Here is a 17,515-nt window from a genome sequence, read left to right as displayed (position 1 = left end):
AAGTATATTTACACTACCATTCAAATGTTTGTGGACGGTAAGATTTTTTGAAAGAAAAAAGTCTTGCAGGTCTAATTGTGTTATTAAAATTGTGTGTGAATTATCTTTCACTGCATATTTTACCATTGTTTCATTTGCATTACAAGTATTCCTTGAATATTTAAAGGTACACTATAACTATTTTCACATTTGAAATAGTTTACCCTGGGTCATTCTAAATCCCGGGTAAATGGAATCCTGCATTATCTTGATTTCATGTTTCACACTGCTCATACTATACCCGGGGTTAACCGTTAATCCTGGGTATTCATAAGATGCCGTTTCACACTGCACATTCCTAAACCTAGGGTTAAAGTCCTTATTTGCTGTCTCAGTGTTACTGACTGGACAAATATGTAACTTTTGGCTCTCTAACGGTTAATATATACAAATGCATGCATCTTGAGGAAGAACATTGTAGCCCAACCCTCCTCTCTGTTTATGTAGGCTATATGATGAGTCACGCAAGTACTGAGCTACTTTGCAGTGGTTGTCATCCTGCTTGGTCTAAAATAGTCAGAATATAAACACTTATTATAGGCATACCGTAGTGATCAGGATAAGACAAAAACACAGCTTTTTAAGATGGATTCATGATGTACTCGCTCATAAATTTTGTACATTTTGAACAAAATAAAGTTACAGTGTACCTTTACCTTGATGAGTCGGTGTTGACCTTTAATTTTGTATTTTCAGGATTCGGGAATTTCAGTCCCATCTTGCTCAGTTGGAGCAGTTCAGTCAGGTCTCGCTTGATCTGACTCAATGGACTGAGAACTTCCTCAGGGACATTCAAAGCACATGCAAAATCCGCATCACTGATCTCCAGTCTGCTGAATCCAAAACCAAGGTACAATATGTCATTACATTTTATCATCCAATCATCATTCTTTTATTAATGTCTTAATTGAAAATATATATAATTATCTGATTTCTCCAATGGTCTAAAGGAGGACAAGACATCCCTTCAGACACAAGGAAAGTTATTGGAGTCCTTACAGCCACATCTAGATGCCCTCAGCCCGTCTATATCCCCAAAAGACCTGCAGCACCTCCAGACCAGGAAGGAGGACTGCATTCAACACTTTAGTGAAGCACAGAGTTTAGTAGAGCATCGAGATGAAGCACTACTCAAACTAAAAGACTTCTGTAAGACTTATAATAAAGCCAGAACCTCTTTACAGACATTCCAGGAAGAGGTTGAAGGAAGAGAGAGCTGGGATGACTCCAAAGTCAGGGACATAAATCAGGAACTGGAGGACCTTGCCAAGGAGTTAGCATCTCTAGAGGTGCATGCTATTAGCCTGGATATCATACTAAACAAGGCACACTTTCATTTACAAGGGGCAGAGGAGGAAAGAACGTCCTGCAGAGGGCTGGTGGATAATGTTGCGTTGAGCGTGCAGGTGCTTCAGAGGAGCATCGGGACAAAGCAGAGTGAGGCAGAGGCACTAGCGACCATGTGGAGTTCCTTTAGGGGACGGAAGGAGCTGCTATTCGGGAGTCTGGCAAAGCTGGAGGACAGAGCCAATATACCATGGCCTACAGAGGCCAGCACACAGGCCTTTCAACAGAGGTACAGGCACTTGTGTTTTATTTACCATTACTGTCTTTAGAGGCCTTTCTGATGTGACGTATTATAAATTGGTATGATAGTTGTGCATGTTTTACGTGCCAGAAAATGTGGACCTGATATTGAGGTGTTGTTTACTTTGGACAAATGTGTGAGTTTTGTAATTTTACTGTAATGATGGCAAACCTATATTTTGTCAGGTTGTGGTTGCTGAAGCAGTTGGAAGAAGAGCTACAGGCCCTACAGCACAGTCAGCTGTGGTTGGGAGAAAAAGGAGAACAACTGGCCCACAGAGACTCTGAGCTGGCAGGGGAAGTCAAACGGGACGTAGCCGTGGTCCACTCCACCTGGGAGAGGATTAGGGGGATTATTGTGGAGGAGTGAGTATATTGCTACGGTTCCCAAGTCTTAGACTGTACACTTAGTTTTCATTGGAACTTGGTGTGTGTATGGATAGATGAATGGTTTGTCAAATTGAATTTGATATGGATGACTTATGGGAGGGAGAGGCTGGACTGGGCCAGTGGTTTGATGGATGGATGTTTTGACAGGTTGCGACTGTTGCCATGTTTAAATGCAATTTAAATGTGGTTTATTGTGTGTGCGCTGTTTGATGGATATGTGGGTGAATCTCTAAATAGATTATGCTTTGGATTAAAGAAACTGAAGAAAGGGGAGAGTGTTTTGAGCTATTGCCATGACTGCAGTGTGTGTTGGCGTATTTCTATTGATACTATTGATGTCACTCACTTTAAGCCTAAAATCTAAGACGTGGCTGCTCGTGTTTGTCCCCATAAAGCCATGACCTTTGTGCAAACCTGCTGGAGCTCTGTAGGGAATACCAGACCCTGAGAACCAGGATCAGCTCGGTCATAGAGAGAGCTCATGCCATCACTTTGGCCCAGTTTGACCCACATAACCCTGAGGACATTCGTAGAGCTCTGTCACGGGTTAGTGCCTCAGTGTGTGCCACATTTCAAACATCAGATTACATTTATGATAACAAGCACACAGGTAATATTGTTATCTCTGTTTGCGCAGCTGGAAGCAGTGAGGCCAGAGCTGGCGACCACTAAGGAGGACCTGAATAAGCTCATTGGTTCTGGCAAATGCCTCACCGGTGTGTTAAAGAAGCTTCCAGATTTAAGCATTCTGAGTGAAAATGTCACAACGGAGATGAATGCCATTGTTGATCGGTGGCTGGATGTGAGTGCATTTAATGCTTTTGATTAGACGCTTAGGCGTCGTTTATTTGACATGTTCGGTTTAGTCCCAAACACTTTATGAAATAACTTGAGCAGGGATTTATCTAACAAGAGGAAGCATTTCCTATTGTCGAGCATGTAAACATGCTCATTTGTGTACTGGAATTAATCATTAAGAATGATTGCTCCTGCAAATGACTGTTACAAGTTAAGGAGAACTGGTTTTATGCCAGAATGTGATATGTAAATAAGTTAAAATCTTTAATCATTTATTTATTTATTGCAACTTAATTTTTTTAACAAATACAAATGTATAATATTGACCATTTATTGGTTATCATATAACTATTGTATTTTTTTATTTTTTTATTTATGATTTATTCATAATTTTTATGACTCATTCAGGATGGGAAAAGACAAAAGAAACAATTCAAATGAAAGGGAGGTATTGATAAAAACCAACAAAAAAAAAGAATAAACGTAAGCCCGACTCAATCGCCCCAAAGGAGGCATATCCGATCAACGGATGAAGGTCTTTGCGCGTTGCCGTCTTTCCGCATGGCAAAGTAATTTGATTAAATGAAATACATTTTCTCATATGTATTAACTCGTTATTTCATCTGACTCCATAAATGAAAAAGGTTTAATGATATCGGTGCATCATTAAGTGTGAGAGAGTGTTTGGCTGTTCTTTTTAACTCTTTAGTGAAAATAATGTTGATAAGATTAGATTAGAATAAAATCGAATGTTTACAATTTATTATGTCAGGTAAATGTATCACGCCAATTTGTAATCAATTCAAAGATAACAGATACAAACATCAAATGCTCTGGAATAAAGAGAGAATACCCTGACATTATAAAATACATGATACGAAGTGTTTTCCTTACACTTCGCATAACGGGCTAGTCTTAGTTACAGAATTGCCCCGAGCCTCTCATTACATTTCATCATATAGACAGACCAATGCAGAAACCTCTTTTCAAATGTAAACATGAGTTCACAGTGGGAATTTACATTAATCACCATCCCAGACTTACTGGGGGCAAAGGAGAACTCCGGGCAATTTTTAAGTTGATCTTGATCGTTATACCTTTGTGAGTACTGTCTATAGAAAAAAACCCGAACCGGATTGGTGATTGCAACACGGAGCTGTTCCCGCAAATGCCCAGAGCTCCCCCTCAACTAAAACGGCAGTTATGGGGGCATATACATAAAGAGTGTCTTTGTGCCTTTTAACAGACACAAAATGCAATTAAAATGTCTGTCCAACATGAACAGGGCCCTTACATGTGAACAAGATGCTTTTAGCAACTTAACCATTGTTTTAATTCACCTAAATAGTGTTTTAGACGGCTAGCTGTAGTCTCGCGCTGAAGTCCCGTGGGAACTCAGTTGTAGCCAAAGGTAAATAGTAGTGATGGGAAGTCCGGTCCTTTTCCCGAACCGGTTCTTTCGGACAGTTCGTTTCAATTAACCAGTTCAAGAAATGGTTCGCGTTTGTGCCGTTCCGAATTATGGCAACAGAATGCGAAACTAAAATAACTTATTTTCATCGTCTTCCTTTCCATGACCTCGAGATTCTGCAGTTGTGGCTAGTTGTACTTCAACTTGATCCGCAAACTGCCATACAAGTACTACGCGCTAAAGATTACTGCATTTGCAGCAAACACTTTGACAAGGATGACTACACACAGACACAACACAGCGGGGCCGGTTGAAGAAAAAAGCGATTTCATGGAAGACACGTGCAACCACTGTGGAGGTAATGTAAACTATTTATCCTTCCATTTGGGCGCTGTGTTGTGTCTGTGTAGTCATCCTTGTACGGCACAAACGCGAACCATTTCTTCTTCACCTACGCACTGCTATTTATCTTTGGCTACAACGGAGTTCCCACGGGACTTCAGCGCGAGACTACAGCTAGCCGTCTAAAACACTATTTAGGTGAATTTAAACAATGGTTAAGTTGCTAAACGCATCTTGTTCACATGTTAGGGCCCTGTTCATGTTGGACAGACGTTTTAATTGCATTTTGTGTCTGTTAAGAGGCACAAAGACACTCTTTATGTATATGCCCCCATAACTGCCGTTTTAGTTGAGGGGGAGCTCTAGGCATTTGCGGGAAAAGCTCTGTGTTGCAATCACCAATCCGGTTCGGTTTTTTTTCTATAGACACTCCTTTGTGTGTGAATTATCTCTAAACTTTTAAATACCTTATTACCTTTTGGTTTACTTCTTTGAGAATGAGACATTTGTACCAGTTGCACTGAGGCATTTCAAATGATATCAAACATGTGAAATACTGTATGATAATTATTCACATTAACCCATATACATTTTTGGATGAATTTAAGGTGATCTCAAGATGAGAGCACAAGAGAGAAATTCAAATGTTGATTTCCTTTGTTTTCTCAGAGAGTTGCCCTCTTTTCCAGTTCTTCCAGTTTATCCAGTCTTAAAGCACTGAAATATACAAGCATAGATAAACAAAGTAGTATGTGAACTAAGTAAAAACAAAATTCTGCACATACATCGTCAGGATGGTGATATAGAAGTATGAGATTCAGTCATTACACCATCAGAATAAAGGATGTGTATGCTCTTTCAACTGCGGTCTTCTTATTATTCACACCATATTATGCACATTGATGCACTTATGGCCAGTGTTCATTATTGTGCAGATCTCTGAGAGTATGGATGCAGACATCAGTCGGTACACTCGCTCTCTTGAGCTGTGGAATGACATTAATAAAATGGCCAATGACATAGAGTGCTGGAGTGCTGTCTCTGTCTGTGAGCTCAGTGAGGGAGCTGCCAGTCTCCTCTCCACTCATGACATGGAGGAGCACCTCTCTGAGTTCAAGGTGAGATCCAATTAGCCAAGCCAAATCTAACCTTGTAAAGGAAACATGGTAAAATACCAAAATATGTAATTCCCTTCATTTCTGTGTTTGTACAGCTGGAGTTGGACAATAAGGAGGACGAACTGAAGACCTTGCAAGAGAAGATGACAGAGCTGCAGGAACTGATGAAAACCCAGCACACACACACTGAACTTCAGGTAATCATCAGCAGTAGCTGTGACATTTGTTGTGATAAGTGATGTTACATCAAATATGTAAAGAGAATAAAAATACACCGCTAGGCACGGTGACTGGTTAATCTAGAATTTGTTTTTGGCCTTTTGAGGTGTTGGCTGCAGATCTGAGAAAGCAGATTTCCCATGCTTCAGAGGTGTACGAACAGACCAGAGGCATGTATAAAGACTTCAACTCCCAGAGGCAGCAGCTTCTAGACCTAATTTCACAGATTTCAGAGCAGCTGAAGACCTCTGAGGACTCACTATCAGAGTTTTCAACATTCTCTGACCCAGAGAATTTTGTTAAAATCAAGGTTAGTGAATTGACTGAATATGACTTAAATATAGCAGTAGAATTCTGCAAAGTAGGTTAAGTAAGAAGAAATGTAGTCTAATCATGTGCAATCTGGTACACAATCCACAAGCCAAATACTGTGATTCAATTTTGGATGGAAATGTATCCAACCAAGTTTATTTCACATAGGGGTCTTTATTACCATTTAACATTAAATTAAAAATTAAATACCCTGTATATTCCACCTTGGTCGTTTAGGAGGTTGAGAAGTCACAGAGACAGTTGGAGGTGAGTTTGGACGTTGCAAGTGAGTCTCTCAGGGCGCTGTGTAGAGCGTACCCAACTCAGCTCCTGACCCTGTTGGGTGATGCTGTCTCCAACCTGGTCAAGAGGAATGAGGAAGTGACACAACGCCGCAGCAAGATCCTGGGGTCACTTCAGGATGCTTTACTGCAGCGCTTCAATGGTGAGTGAATTTAAATGAATTCATTAATAAAAAATATATATACTGTCTTTCAAAAGGTTGAGTTTAGTAAAATTTTATAATATATTTTTGAAAGAAGTCCCTTCTGCTCGTCAAGGCTGCATCTATTTGTTTAGAAGCACAGTAAAACTGTATTAAGAAATAACTGTTTTGTATTTTAATATATTATAAAATGCAATTTATTCCTGTGATGGGAAAGCTGAATTTTCAGCATTATTACTCCAGTCTTCAGTGTCACATGATCCTTCAGAAATCCTTCTAATATGCTAATTTGGTGCTTAAGAAACATTTATTTAGTATTATAAATGTTGAAAACAGTTGTGGTGCTTAGTATTTTTGTAAAATTCAGGTTTCGTTAATGAATAGAAAATTCAAAAGAACAGCATTTAATTGAAATATAATTTTCAAAAGTAACCTTTGATCAGTTTAATGTGTCCTTGCTGAGTAAAAGTATTAATTTGTTTTCTTAAAAAAAAATCATTATTAACCCCTAACTTTTGAACAGAAGTGTAGGTGTCAGTTATAAGCAAAACTAATTATATATATGGAATTTTAAAACCACGTACCCTTCAAATGGCTCATGAATAGTTGGTAATAGATATTTTATTTATTTATGTTTGTTTGAAATGATTCTGCACGGCACTCCCTAAAAGCGTGACTGCCACACACCTGTGCCTCAGATGCTTCCTCTCCCACTGACATTGTGACATATCCCGGTGGAATTGGTTGAGGCTGGTTACTAAGACAACAGAGAGCTGTTCCATACACTCCTACACGGTCCATCTGGCCGCATGCAGCAACAGCTCACATACATTTCTTCTTATGGACTGTCATTCTCTCTCTGTCTTTCCTTCTACTAGAGAAAGCACATGCTTTTCACTGTTGGCTCTCTGAGTTAAGGGCTGGAATTGAGGACTGCTTTGAGCAAACAGGAGATGTCGTCGCTATTTCGTCCAAGCAACAAAAACTCAAGGTAGCGTCATGCAACAAATGACTCAGCCATGTAATGAAACATTGCACCAGACCAAAGCAATAAGGGTCATACTAATCAGTAGTAAAACAATAAAGAAGCATTTCAGACCTCAATCTAATAGGGGATTATTCTGGATTTGAAATTTGGGATTAAGAGCCATTTAACATTCTTAATAACAGTGGCTTATTGTGTCCCTCGTGTATGATTCATTTATCCCCTCATTATTAGACTGCTGTAGAGGAAGTCATGGATGGTGAGGAGCGGTTGGCCCAGGTTTTGGAGGATGGAGAGAGACTCCTGTTGCATCTCACTAAAGGTGGGACTGGAGGCATACAGGAGCAACTTGACTCTTGTCAGTATGCTTTGGATGCATTTGTTATGGAATGCAGACAGCGCATGCGGTCCCTGGAAGAAAGTGCCACCTTATTAAGCGGGTAAGTAGTGCTTTCAAGTCTACAATCTAAGCTCAGGCATTAATAATAACTTGATCATTTACAAAATGGCAAAGACAATGGAAAAAAAACAGACTGTCCAACAGGATGGAGCCTTAGAGGATGGACAAAAAAGGTGCGGTCACATGTACTGTTGCTTAGCGAAATTTCAATGGGAATTGTCACGATGAAGTATTTCCGGTTTCCCTGTGTGAATTGTGTTGTGTTCAAGTTTGGTGAACTTTAATACACATATTTGCAGTACTTGTCAATAGCAAGCCTCTTCTTTTGACAATGACCTCTGTGTGGGTGGAGATTTGTAAATTGGCAACAATGCAGAACTCATGAAGATCCAATATTATCCAATTATGATCGAAAGCAGTTATTTAGGACTGGTTTGTTTGCTAGCTGAAAGAATAGTTAATTTATCATCATAATTCCTGTATCGTTATTGTTTTGTCACAGCCAATCCCACAAATTTCGCAAAGCAATGGTAAATGGGGAAAAAATAAACACATGCAATATTTATTAATAAATAATCAATCTGGAGTTCATGTTAGGAGTGTGTACCACCTGATCAAATGGTAAGAAATTGTAACATCTGCTCAAATCAGAGTAGTGAAATAATTTTAAATTCCCCCATGTTCACTTAATTATGATATTGGGTTGAGAACTAACAAATATGATTTCCATCTTTTAAATCTATTTTAGATCAATAGTTCTTAACCTTTTTGAATCCAAAATCCACCTTTGTCCAAGACGATATTCAAAGGCCCTCCTATCTAAGTTGAAATATACCTCTCTTACTTCCGTTGTAATGAACTCAATAACATGATGTCAGTTTAATGTTGTAAATATTTATTTTTAGTATGTTTTTTATTTAAGATTATGTTAGTATATAACTAAATTTAAATAATTTAGTAAATAAATAATCCCCTTTGGAAGTTTGGTTGAGAATTCCCTGTTTAAGAATGACTGTATTAGGCAATATACTGTAATGAGACATACAATGGGAACATGAAAAGATACTGCATAGTAAGAATGATCCTTTAACATAACATTAATACAGGATGTTTACAGTTTACAATTTTGTGTTACCTTTATCACAGTACCGTAGCTTATAATGTAGTATTTTATTGTAGAATTGTTATAGTAGGACAATGACCTATTTAACCATTCATGTACTGTACTTTGAATGGAAATAAATCCAGTGTGTCAGATTTTAGGATAAATTTAGTTAATTTGATCTTATTAAGGTATGAAACGCGTGTGGTGGAGCTGAGCCACTGGCTGCAACAGCTGGAGGTGAGACTGAAGGCAGATGTTCCTCTGTGGGGTGAGAGTCAGTCTGCAGCCCCCGACTGCTCAGAAGAGCTGAGAAGAGTGGAGGAAATCCACAGAGAGCTGCTGATGAGGAGGTACATATGGACAGTCTGTCTCTGTGTTTATGAAGTACCATGTGTAACAGCATGTGAGAATGTTCACAATGTAAGTCATGATTAAATGTAAGCTAGCTGTATGTTTTCTGTCACAGGGCATCTCTTGAACGTCTGTGTCAGTCCTCTCTCACTGCCACAGAGAGAAGATCTAGATCAGGGAGTAGTGTGGCAGCAGAGTTGCTCTCAAACCACGAGGCTTTGCTACAAGGGGCCAGACGTCGACTCCGCAGACTACAGGAGTACCAGGCGTTCGAGGAGGCGCTGAAGGCAGTGGAAAACTGGCTGGAAGATGTCGAGGGAAAGTTAGAGAAATTAGAGAACACGGAGGGGAGTAAAAAGGAGGTGGAAGAGAAACTTGAGCAAGCACAGGTACATGCAGAAAAATCATAGAAAACAACAACTGGGAAAATCTGCACATTTAGAACAGCGATCTTTGAAGAAGTGACAAACAGAAATTCATGTGCTGTTTTTTCATACAAATATAATTTGTATTTTATTGTTATATCTAATAATGTATTATTTATTCATTTATTATAATTTTTTTATTTTATTGCAATGTATTGTAAAATTACAAACTGTATTATTCTGCCACTCATAATCCTTTTTTTTGGTGGCTATTTTCACCCTCTCATCTATGTAACATTCAACTGACATTTCCCTAATACTGTTTAGGGGGAAATAATATTTTTAGAATCGCTATTCTGTATCTTTGCAGTAGCTGTTACTGGTGTTTGTTTCCTCTTATCCAGGATATCCTGCTTATGAAGGGAGAGGGCGAGGTAAAGCTCAACATGGCAGCTGGGAAAGCAGAGCTGGTCATCAAGAGCAGTGGAGAAATGGAACGAGGAGTGATTTGCTCTAAGCATCAGGAAGCTGAGGACGCATGGGCGGCACTGCTCTTGAGAGCCATGAGCTGCCACAGGTGACCTGGCTGTAAAAGCTTAACTTATGAATAACTATCATTGCAGAAGTTAAGGTCAATTGACAGTTGGCTTTGAATGAAAATGAACTACGACAATGGACACATCAATAGGAATATAATTACCGGGACCATTACAGTATTATTGGTCAAGAGAGATAAGAGTGGGAGCATAGTGGTTTGTTTTTTTAATTTGCAAGTGTGCTTGACTGCAGGTGGCAGCCTCCTGGGCTTGTATTCAATTAAACTCATCATCACTATGGCAACCAAGTTATTATCCGGCTATTATCTATCTGTCTGTCTGTCTGTCTACTCTATACTCTGTCTGTCTACTCACCTACTCTAGACTCTGTCTACTCACCTACTCTATACTCTGTCTATATTCTCATCTGCTCTATATCTCTTAGTTTATATACTTATCTGCTCTATATCTATCTGTCTATATACTCATTTGCTGTATACAAAAAAGTAAAATCTAAATGATATCTGCCTCTTATCCTCTCTTGTGTTTTAGCCGATTAGAGTGGACCGTTAATCAGTGGGATTTGTTTGTGGAGTCTCGTGCACAGCTGCAGAGGTGGCTGGAGGGAGTAGGGCTGGAGGTTAAGGGTCCTCTTGAGCCCCAGCTTGGACTCAGGGAGAAACGAAAGCAATTGGAGAGACTGCGCTTGCTGTCATCTGATGTGGAGGACCACCAGGGAGCTCTGTGCTATCTGGAGGAGAGTGCGACCGAACTTTACAAACGCACTGGTGACCCCGTCTTTGAGGAGGAAGAAATGGTTCTCCTTAGGGCACATTTTGAGGATGTCAAAGCTGCAGCAGAGGTGAACTGTTGTCAGTGTCTTGTTGTGTAATAGTGAACGAGAGTGTTCATATTAAAATTGAAATGCTGTTTAAATTTGATCTTATTTAGGAGAGAGTCAGACTGTCAGAGGACGTTGTAATAGAGCATAAGAAGTACATGGAAACAATCAGGGAGCTCACAGATTGGCTAATGGTGGTAGGGGAGGAACTTCAGCAATGCTCTGACCCATCTGGTGACTCTTACACCTTAAGTCGGAAGTTGACTGAAGTCCGGGTAAGAAAATTTAAATATTGCCTTATTCAAGAATCAGCCGTGAGAAAGTTAGTAATATATATATATATATATTAAATATTAAGAAAGGTAATATTTTTTCTAACATTATTTTGTGTCAATTGCTCATTTTCAATTACATTATGTTTAGTAAAGTCCTCATCTGTCTAAAATAAGCATGCAATTTAAATATATTTTATTCAGTTTCATAATTCATTAAAGCTTTTACACATTAATTAGATGTACCATTTCCTGTAATCAAGCTTATTTTCTCTCTAAGGGTTTCTTGACAGCCTCTGTGGAAAGTGATAGAGAGAACCTGCATTTTTTTTCTCTCATTTACAAATATCATCTTTCATTGTACTGCAAATGGTGTGAAATGAAAAGAGCAAATCCATTCTTTAAAGCAGATGAGATGGTGTGAGATTGCACGTCAATTTGAGACACTGATGATATGAATGCATAATTGCATTTCATCTGCGCATATGATTATGAAAGTGTGGGTTTATAAATAGATAGATAAGTATTTTTATTAACCCCATGAGGGAAATTATACTGCAACAGCTGCCAGTCAACATAGCGGGGCACAAAATACAACAGCAGTATACAGTATATATTTCAATTTAATTTAAATTTAAATAAGTTAGCAGAAACTTTTATCTAAAATGACTTTCAGATGAAGAGGATTAAAACAACAAAGTGTTGCAATACAGAAAAGCCCAAAATAGAGAAATTAGTATTAAAAAAAGTTCAAGAGTGTTTATTTTCTGAAAGAGTGCATTTAAAAGTGCACTACCAATTGTGAGTTATCATAAATGTGCACAAAAGAGTTTAGATGTTTCTTGACAGAAACAATGCGCTTGGCTTGCTTTGGATGGTACAAAGGCATACAGATTATTAAAAATATACAAAAAGGTAATGTGCAGAATAAACAAAATACCTAAATACACTAAAAATTGAATAGTGTATTCCAATATTTAAATGAAACATTTGTTTGTGGTTGAAACATTTATGTGAGTGCGGAAGAGAAGCATGTACATTTCTATCCAAGGTCAGTGTTTCTGTACTACATGCTCTCACAGGACTACAAATCAATGGATGCAGGTGCTTAGATTTGACTATTTTTATGGATCTGCAATATTTCTGTGCTGATTAGCTCATTATACCGTCTGCTTATCTCCATAACACTTTGTCTGTGTGTTTGATGAGAAAGAAAATCTTCATAACATGGGGTTTTGTTTGAAGAGAAAGAAAATGAGAGAAAAGTACCAGAGGCACTGAGAGAGCAATAAGAGGCGTTAAGGAAGGGGGAGAATGGGTGAAAATTGGTGGGAAATTTCTATGCTGTTTGCACATTTCTCCCTGGATAATCAATTCCAGTCAGAGAGAATGAGTGAGTGGTAGATGAGATCAAGGATAATAAGACTACACAGAAGCACTTTAAATAAATTATATTCAAATAAATTCTTCCATCCATTTACCTTTGAAGCTGTAGTTTATTTGTCAGGGGTCATACCTTTTTTAATGGCATTAAAATCTGTTCACTGAACATAATTGTTTTATTAGAACAAGCATAACTTTGCTTGAAAAGCTCTTATATGTATCGAAATAAATATATCTTCACTTTCCAGTTTTTGTATTAATCTCTCATAATATTTTTTGTGTGATTGATAACTAAAATAAATAAAAAAATACATTTATATTTTCTAATGAATGAATAAATTATTATATGATACTTTATTTTTTATATTTTTTAATCACTTAATTAATATTACACTTTTTTCAACTGCAATTTTCTCTCTGCACCATTTTATTTATTTTTATTTATTTTATTTCATTTTATTTACTAACATTTAGATTTATTTATTAATAACACTTTTATTTATTACTAAAACATTTAATTGTACAATTACAATTTATTTTACATTAGAATGAACGAATTTCTAATTGCATTTTAGGAAAATTAGACTAAGAAAGTGAACAAGTGGATATGTATGAAAATTATGATAATTTAGATTAATGAAAAAGGAGGTCAGGTGAAAAAGGAGGTCAGGTGAGAGAGGATAGCGTTCATCCTCTGAAGCGCGAGAAACTGATCCGATGTGAGTTTTTTTCAGTCAGTCAGTTTCACCGTCGTGAGAATCACAAGCGGCGGCAGTACTTGGATAACAAGCAGCCACTGATGCCGCAGTTTCCGTAGCAACTTTACCCTCCCTCTCTCCTTCTCACTCTCTCCCTCCCTCCATCCTTCAGGAGCTGCTGGAGCGCGGCGCGTGCGAGGGGCGCGAGCGGCTGCGGCGCGTGCGGCTTAGCGCGGAGAGAGCCGGAAGGCACACAGCGGCGGCGGGCTGCGAGCTGATGGATGGAGAGGTGGCGGCACTGGCTCGAGCGCTGCACCAGTGGGAGGGAGATTCGCTACGAGCTCGCGACGCTCTCGAGACGGCCGTAGCCGCGGCGACTGGGGTCGAGCAGGAGCAGACACGGCTGACAGCGCAGTTGGAGGAAGAAATGGAGAAGCTGGAGGGCCAGCTGAAGGAGTGGAGCGAGGGACTGAGTAGCGCCGAGCGGAGGAATAGCGGAGCTGCGGCGGTGGAAGGATGGACGGTCGCCAAGGTAAATTAGTAGAGGAGAGAGATGAAGAGGGAAGGGTGAGTGTATAAAGGTAAATGCTACTTAATTACAGTGTACATGTAACGTTAAACTCTCACACAGGCACGTACTGTTTGGAAAGTCAAACTTCACAGTTTGGTGAAGAATTTTATCGTTCTTAAAGCAACAAACTGGTTTACAAGGTTCAATCTAGAAATGACATGTATGTAGTCTTGATCAGGGTTTTTTAATCTTTTAGATGTCAAGGGCCACCCGGATATGATTATCCTCGTGTTAGGGACCCCCTCCTAAAACGTATAAGGCATATATATGTATTTTACTCAATTTATTATTGTAAATTACTGTTAGATGCATTATTTATTTATTTTATTTATTTACTCATTTATTGGTTTGATTAAATATACTTATTTTAATCTCATTTTTGTATTATTATATATTAATTTGTACATTTTTTACCCTGTTTTTCTCTAAACTTTTCCATGACCCCCTAGAACTCCCCTGCGGACCCCATTTTTAAAACTCCTGTTGTTGAGCATTTTTTTTCCCCATTCCCTTTCTTGTTTGTCTTGTTTTCTCTCTGTCTGGCTCTTTCTCATAAACCGTGGGTCGTAATATGTTTTCCTGCTGTTGAGGTTGTTTATACTTTCATCTACGGCTTGCTGCTCAGATAATTGAAAAGGATTGCAGATTTCCCCTCCTTTATTTCTTCCTTTTTCCTCAAGTCCCTCAATATTTCCTTCTTTCTATTTTACTTTCTCTCATCTTGTGTTGCCGGTGTCCAGACTTGTTTGTGTTACTCGCTCGTTTGCACGGCTCCAGCTCCTCAACATCTGACAGCTGACTCCCACCGGGAGTGGGAGAGGGAGAGAGGAGAGGAGGCGGGGAGAATGTGAAAGGGAGGGAAAGAGAAAGAGTGGGAAAGCAAAAGAGAGAACATGTCAAAGGCGGGGAGGAGTGAACGAGAGCCGCCGAAGAGTGTGAAAGAGAGGGAGAACCACGGTCTGTGAAGTGGAAGACAGGGAGGAGTGAGAGAAGGAAGAGGAGGAGAGAGATTACAGGAGGAAGTGTTCTATAGGGGGAAGTCAGGGAAGCATTTCCCTCTTGTTTTTAAAGAGAGGGTCAGTGGGAGGGTGGAAGCACAGAGAAAGAGGCACCACTTCGGCTCTGTACAATCTCAGGCATGTTCTGAGAAGTGGGCAGGCTTCCTGGACTCGCTGAAGAACAGAAATGCTTTTGTAAGAAGCCTTGTCTTGGAGCTGAATAGAGCTGTGTTAATGCTCAAATGTGTGTATGCGCAACTGTGCATGAAGAAGCATCAAGCCGATAAATGAGATTTTAGGTGTCAAGGGTGGCCTGTGCATTGACACTCACCCCTGCTGTGTGTGTGTGTCCATCAGGGTGTTCTGGAGGGGCTTCAGACAGCTGAAGTTATGGAGGAAAAGCTGAAGGCGCAGCTCAATGAGCTGTGTGGGTTTTCCAGTGATCTGGGTCCACAGACGGACAGAGTCAGTGCTCTCATCAAGCTACACAACAGGTGAGTGCTGTAGCACACATGCGTGAGGTTAAATGGTCACCGCCTGGTTTTGTTTAACAGTCCATTCCCTGAAAGTTTGTTTAGACGTTGTAGACAAGTAGAAGGTTGATGTTTCTTACAGAGCTTCCCGTAAATATATAAGAAAATTATTTAGAATAATGTGTACATATACTTTATTAATTTGTATAAATTATTATATTAACTATTTGTTTGTTCGTTTGTTTATATTTCATCATGGTTTCATATTTATTTTATTTCATAATTTATAAAAAAGTAATAAAAAGTGTTATAAATGAGTACCGCGGTTAATAAATAGAATAAATTAATACAAAAAATTAAACAGTTCAGCTCTAAATTTTGTCTTTCATCAAGACTTTTATCTAATGCTTGTATTTATTTATTGACCTGAAAGATTTTGAACATTGTAAAAACGGTTTGTTTAACAGCAATTATTTTTTAAATATAAAAAAGTATATTTAAAATAGCATTGAAAATAAATGCAATAATAGTGTTATAAAATAATATATACATTTCTAAATTAAGGAATGTTTTATGTTTTTTGAAAATGTAAAGACATTAATTCAATCTGCTTTATAAATAATAAAAAAGAAAGAAAGCAATAATTGTTTTGTAAGTTTGTACTTTCACACATGTTGTATTTAATTGATGGAATACATTAACACATATAAGTGCACTGAGCTGAATGAAGGGTTGTGATATATTGCACCTCATAGCGCTGCATCTAAAGTGAGCGTTTCAGCTGAGAGCACCTGTCATGACAGCAGGCTTTGCCTCGTTAGCATGCTTTTCAGGTATAGCAGCAAAAAAAACATGCTTATCTTCTCTCCACTGTCCACTTTATCCTCGTCTGCATTTGTGTGTGTACCTGTGTGCTGTGCAGATATGCCACTGTACTCTTGTGTCCTGGTTCTGCTGCGTTTTCACTTTCTGATTCCCAATCTCTCCCTCTGAGAGAGCCTGTCATTGAAACAGATGTCTGCTCACCTTGCGCTAATGCTCACACATTTTAACCCCATCCCCCCTTTTTTTCGCCCTCTCCTTTTCTAATACCTCTATGTGCATCTTTCTCTCTAGTCTGAGCTTGCGAGCCTCCCGGGAATGTCAGAATAAGGAGAAACTGCTGGAACAACGCTTTCGTTCTTCTCTGCATGACTTCCGGCAGTGGATGGTCAATGCCAACATCTCCACCACAAAATGCTTTGACTCCCCTCATAGCATCCAGGATGCCTCCGTCGCCCTCCAGCAGATCCAGGTGAGTGGAGTGGTTGTGGACAGTACTCTCTGTCCAGGAGGGCTCATCCTAAATGGGCAAAATTCAGGATTCTTGGAACATAGCCATAGCCAGGCCCCAGCAGGTTGTCTCTATCCCTGTCATGTAAGAGTAGCCAGGATTTGATAAAGTGATAGCCCATTCTCATGTCCCATGGGCCAGTTTAGGAGGCCACCATTTAGCCAAGGATGTGCCAGACTGGGCTATTTATGACTTCAATTAGCACAGTAGAAAACCTGTGAGAGCACAGGGAAAATGCACAGTAATGATGTATTGCTGTGATGAAAGAGACATAGCTTGATGTGGATGAAAATGTACAGAGATTTTTGCAAAATTCTAACACCACACCTAAAATTTTATTTCAAATATCTCAAATTTCCTGCCCCTCGTGTGTTCAAATATTTTGGCTCTCTATTTCTGTCTTTCAAATAATAGTGTAATTGCCAGTGGTTCTCAACTGCTCAGTTCCGACTCAAAAATGTGTCACAGGTCTGTTCTGATTACCTATTTTTTACCTGAGTAACAAATAATGCAAATAATAAAACGCAATTAACTATGTAACTA

The 17,515-nt window shown here is 39.0% G+C and overlaps 1 protein-coding gene across 1 annotated transcript in view; it reads left to right on the top strand.

Moving 5' to 3' along the window:
* syne1a (spectrin repeat containing, nuclear envelope 1a) overlaps positions 1 to 17,515 on the top strand; it is a 119,433-nt gene that overhangs the window by 34,012 nt on the left and 67,906 nt on the right. The window contains exons 39-57 of the mRNA XM_077221161.1: positions 736 to 889; positions 990 to 1,615; positions 1,813 to 1,992; positions 2,412 to 2,562; positions 2,654 to 2,818; positions 5,503 to 5,685; positions 5,781 to 5,882; positions 6,011 to 6,214; positions 6,454 to 6,661; positions 7,540 to 7,652; positions 7,881 to 8,086; positions 9,340 to 9,501; positions 9,618 to 9,891; positions 10,272 to 10,444; positions 10,956 to 11,265; positions 11,355 to 11,519; positions 13,770 to 14,129; positions 15,524 to 15,660; positions 16,756 to 16,933. Coding sequence (XP_077077276.1) covers positions 736 to 889; positions 990 to 1,615; positions 1,813 to 1,992; positions 2,412 to 2,562; positions 2,654 to 2,818; positions 5,503 to 5,685; positions 5,781 to 5,882; positions 6,011 to 6,214; positions 6,454 to 6,661; positions 7,540 to 7,652; positions 7,881 to 8,086; positions 9,340 to 9,501; positions 9,618 to 9,891; positions 10,272 to 10,444; positions 10,956 to 11,265; positions 11,355 to 11,519; positions 13,770 to 14,129; positions 15,524 to 15,660; positions 16,756 to 16,933 — 4,051 coding nt within the window. The remainder of the gene's footprint in view (positions 1 to 735; positions 890 to 989; positions 1,616 to 1,812; positions 1,993 to 2,411; positions 2,563 to 2,653; positions 2,819 to 5,502; positions 5,686 to 5,780; positions 5,883 to 6,010; positions 6,215 to 6,453; positions 6,662 to 7,539; positions 7,653 to 7,880; positions 8,087 to 9,339; positions 9,502 to 9,617; positions 9,892 to 10,271; positions 10,445 to 10,955; positions 11,266 to 11,354; positions 11,520 to 13,769; positions 14,130 to 15,523; positions 15,661 to 16,755; positions 16,934 to 17,515) is intronic.

This window comes from Siphateles boraxobius, unplaced genomic scaffold, assembly GCF_051911475.1.
Source record: "Siphateles boraxobius isolate OS27281-9 unplaced genomic scaffold, OSU_SipBor_1 8, whole genome shotgun sequence".
Classification (NCBI taxonomy): Eukaryota; Metazoa; Chordata; class Actinopteri; order Cypriniformes; family Leuciscidae; genus Siphateles; species Siphateles boraxobius.
The sequence above is the reverse complement of the archived record's forward strand: the minus strand, read 5'-3'. Positions and strand labels throughout refer to the sequence as shown.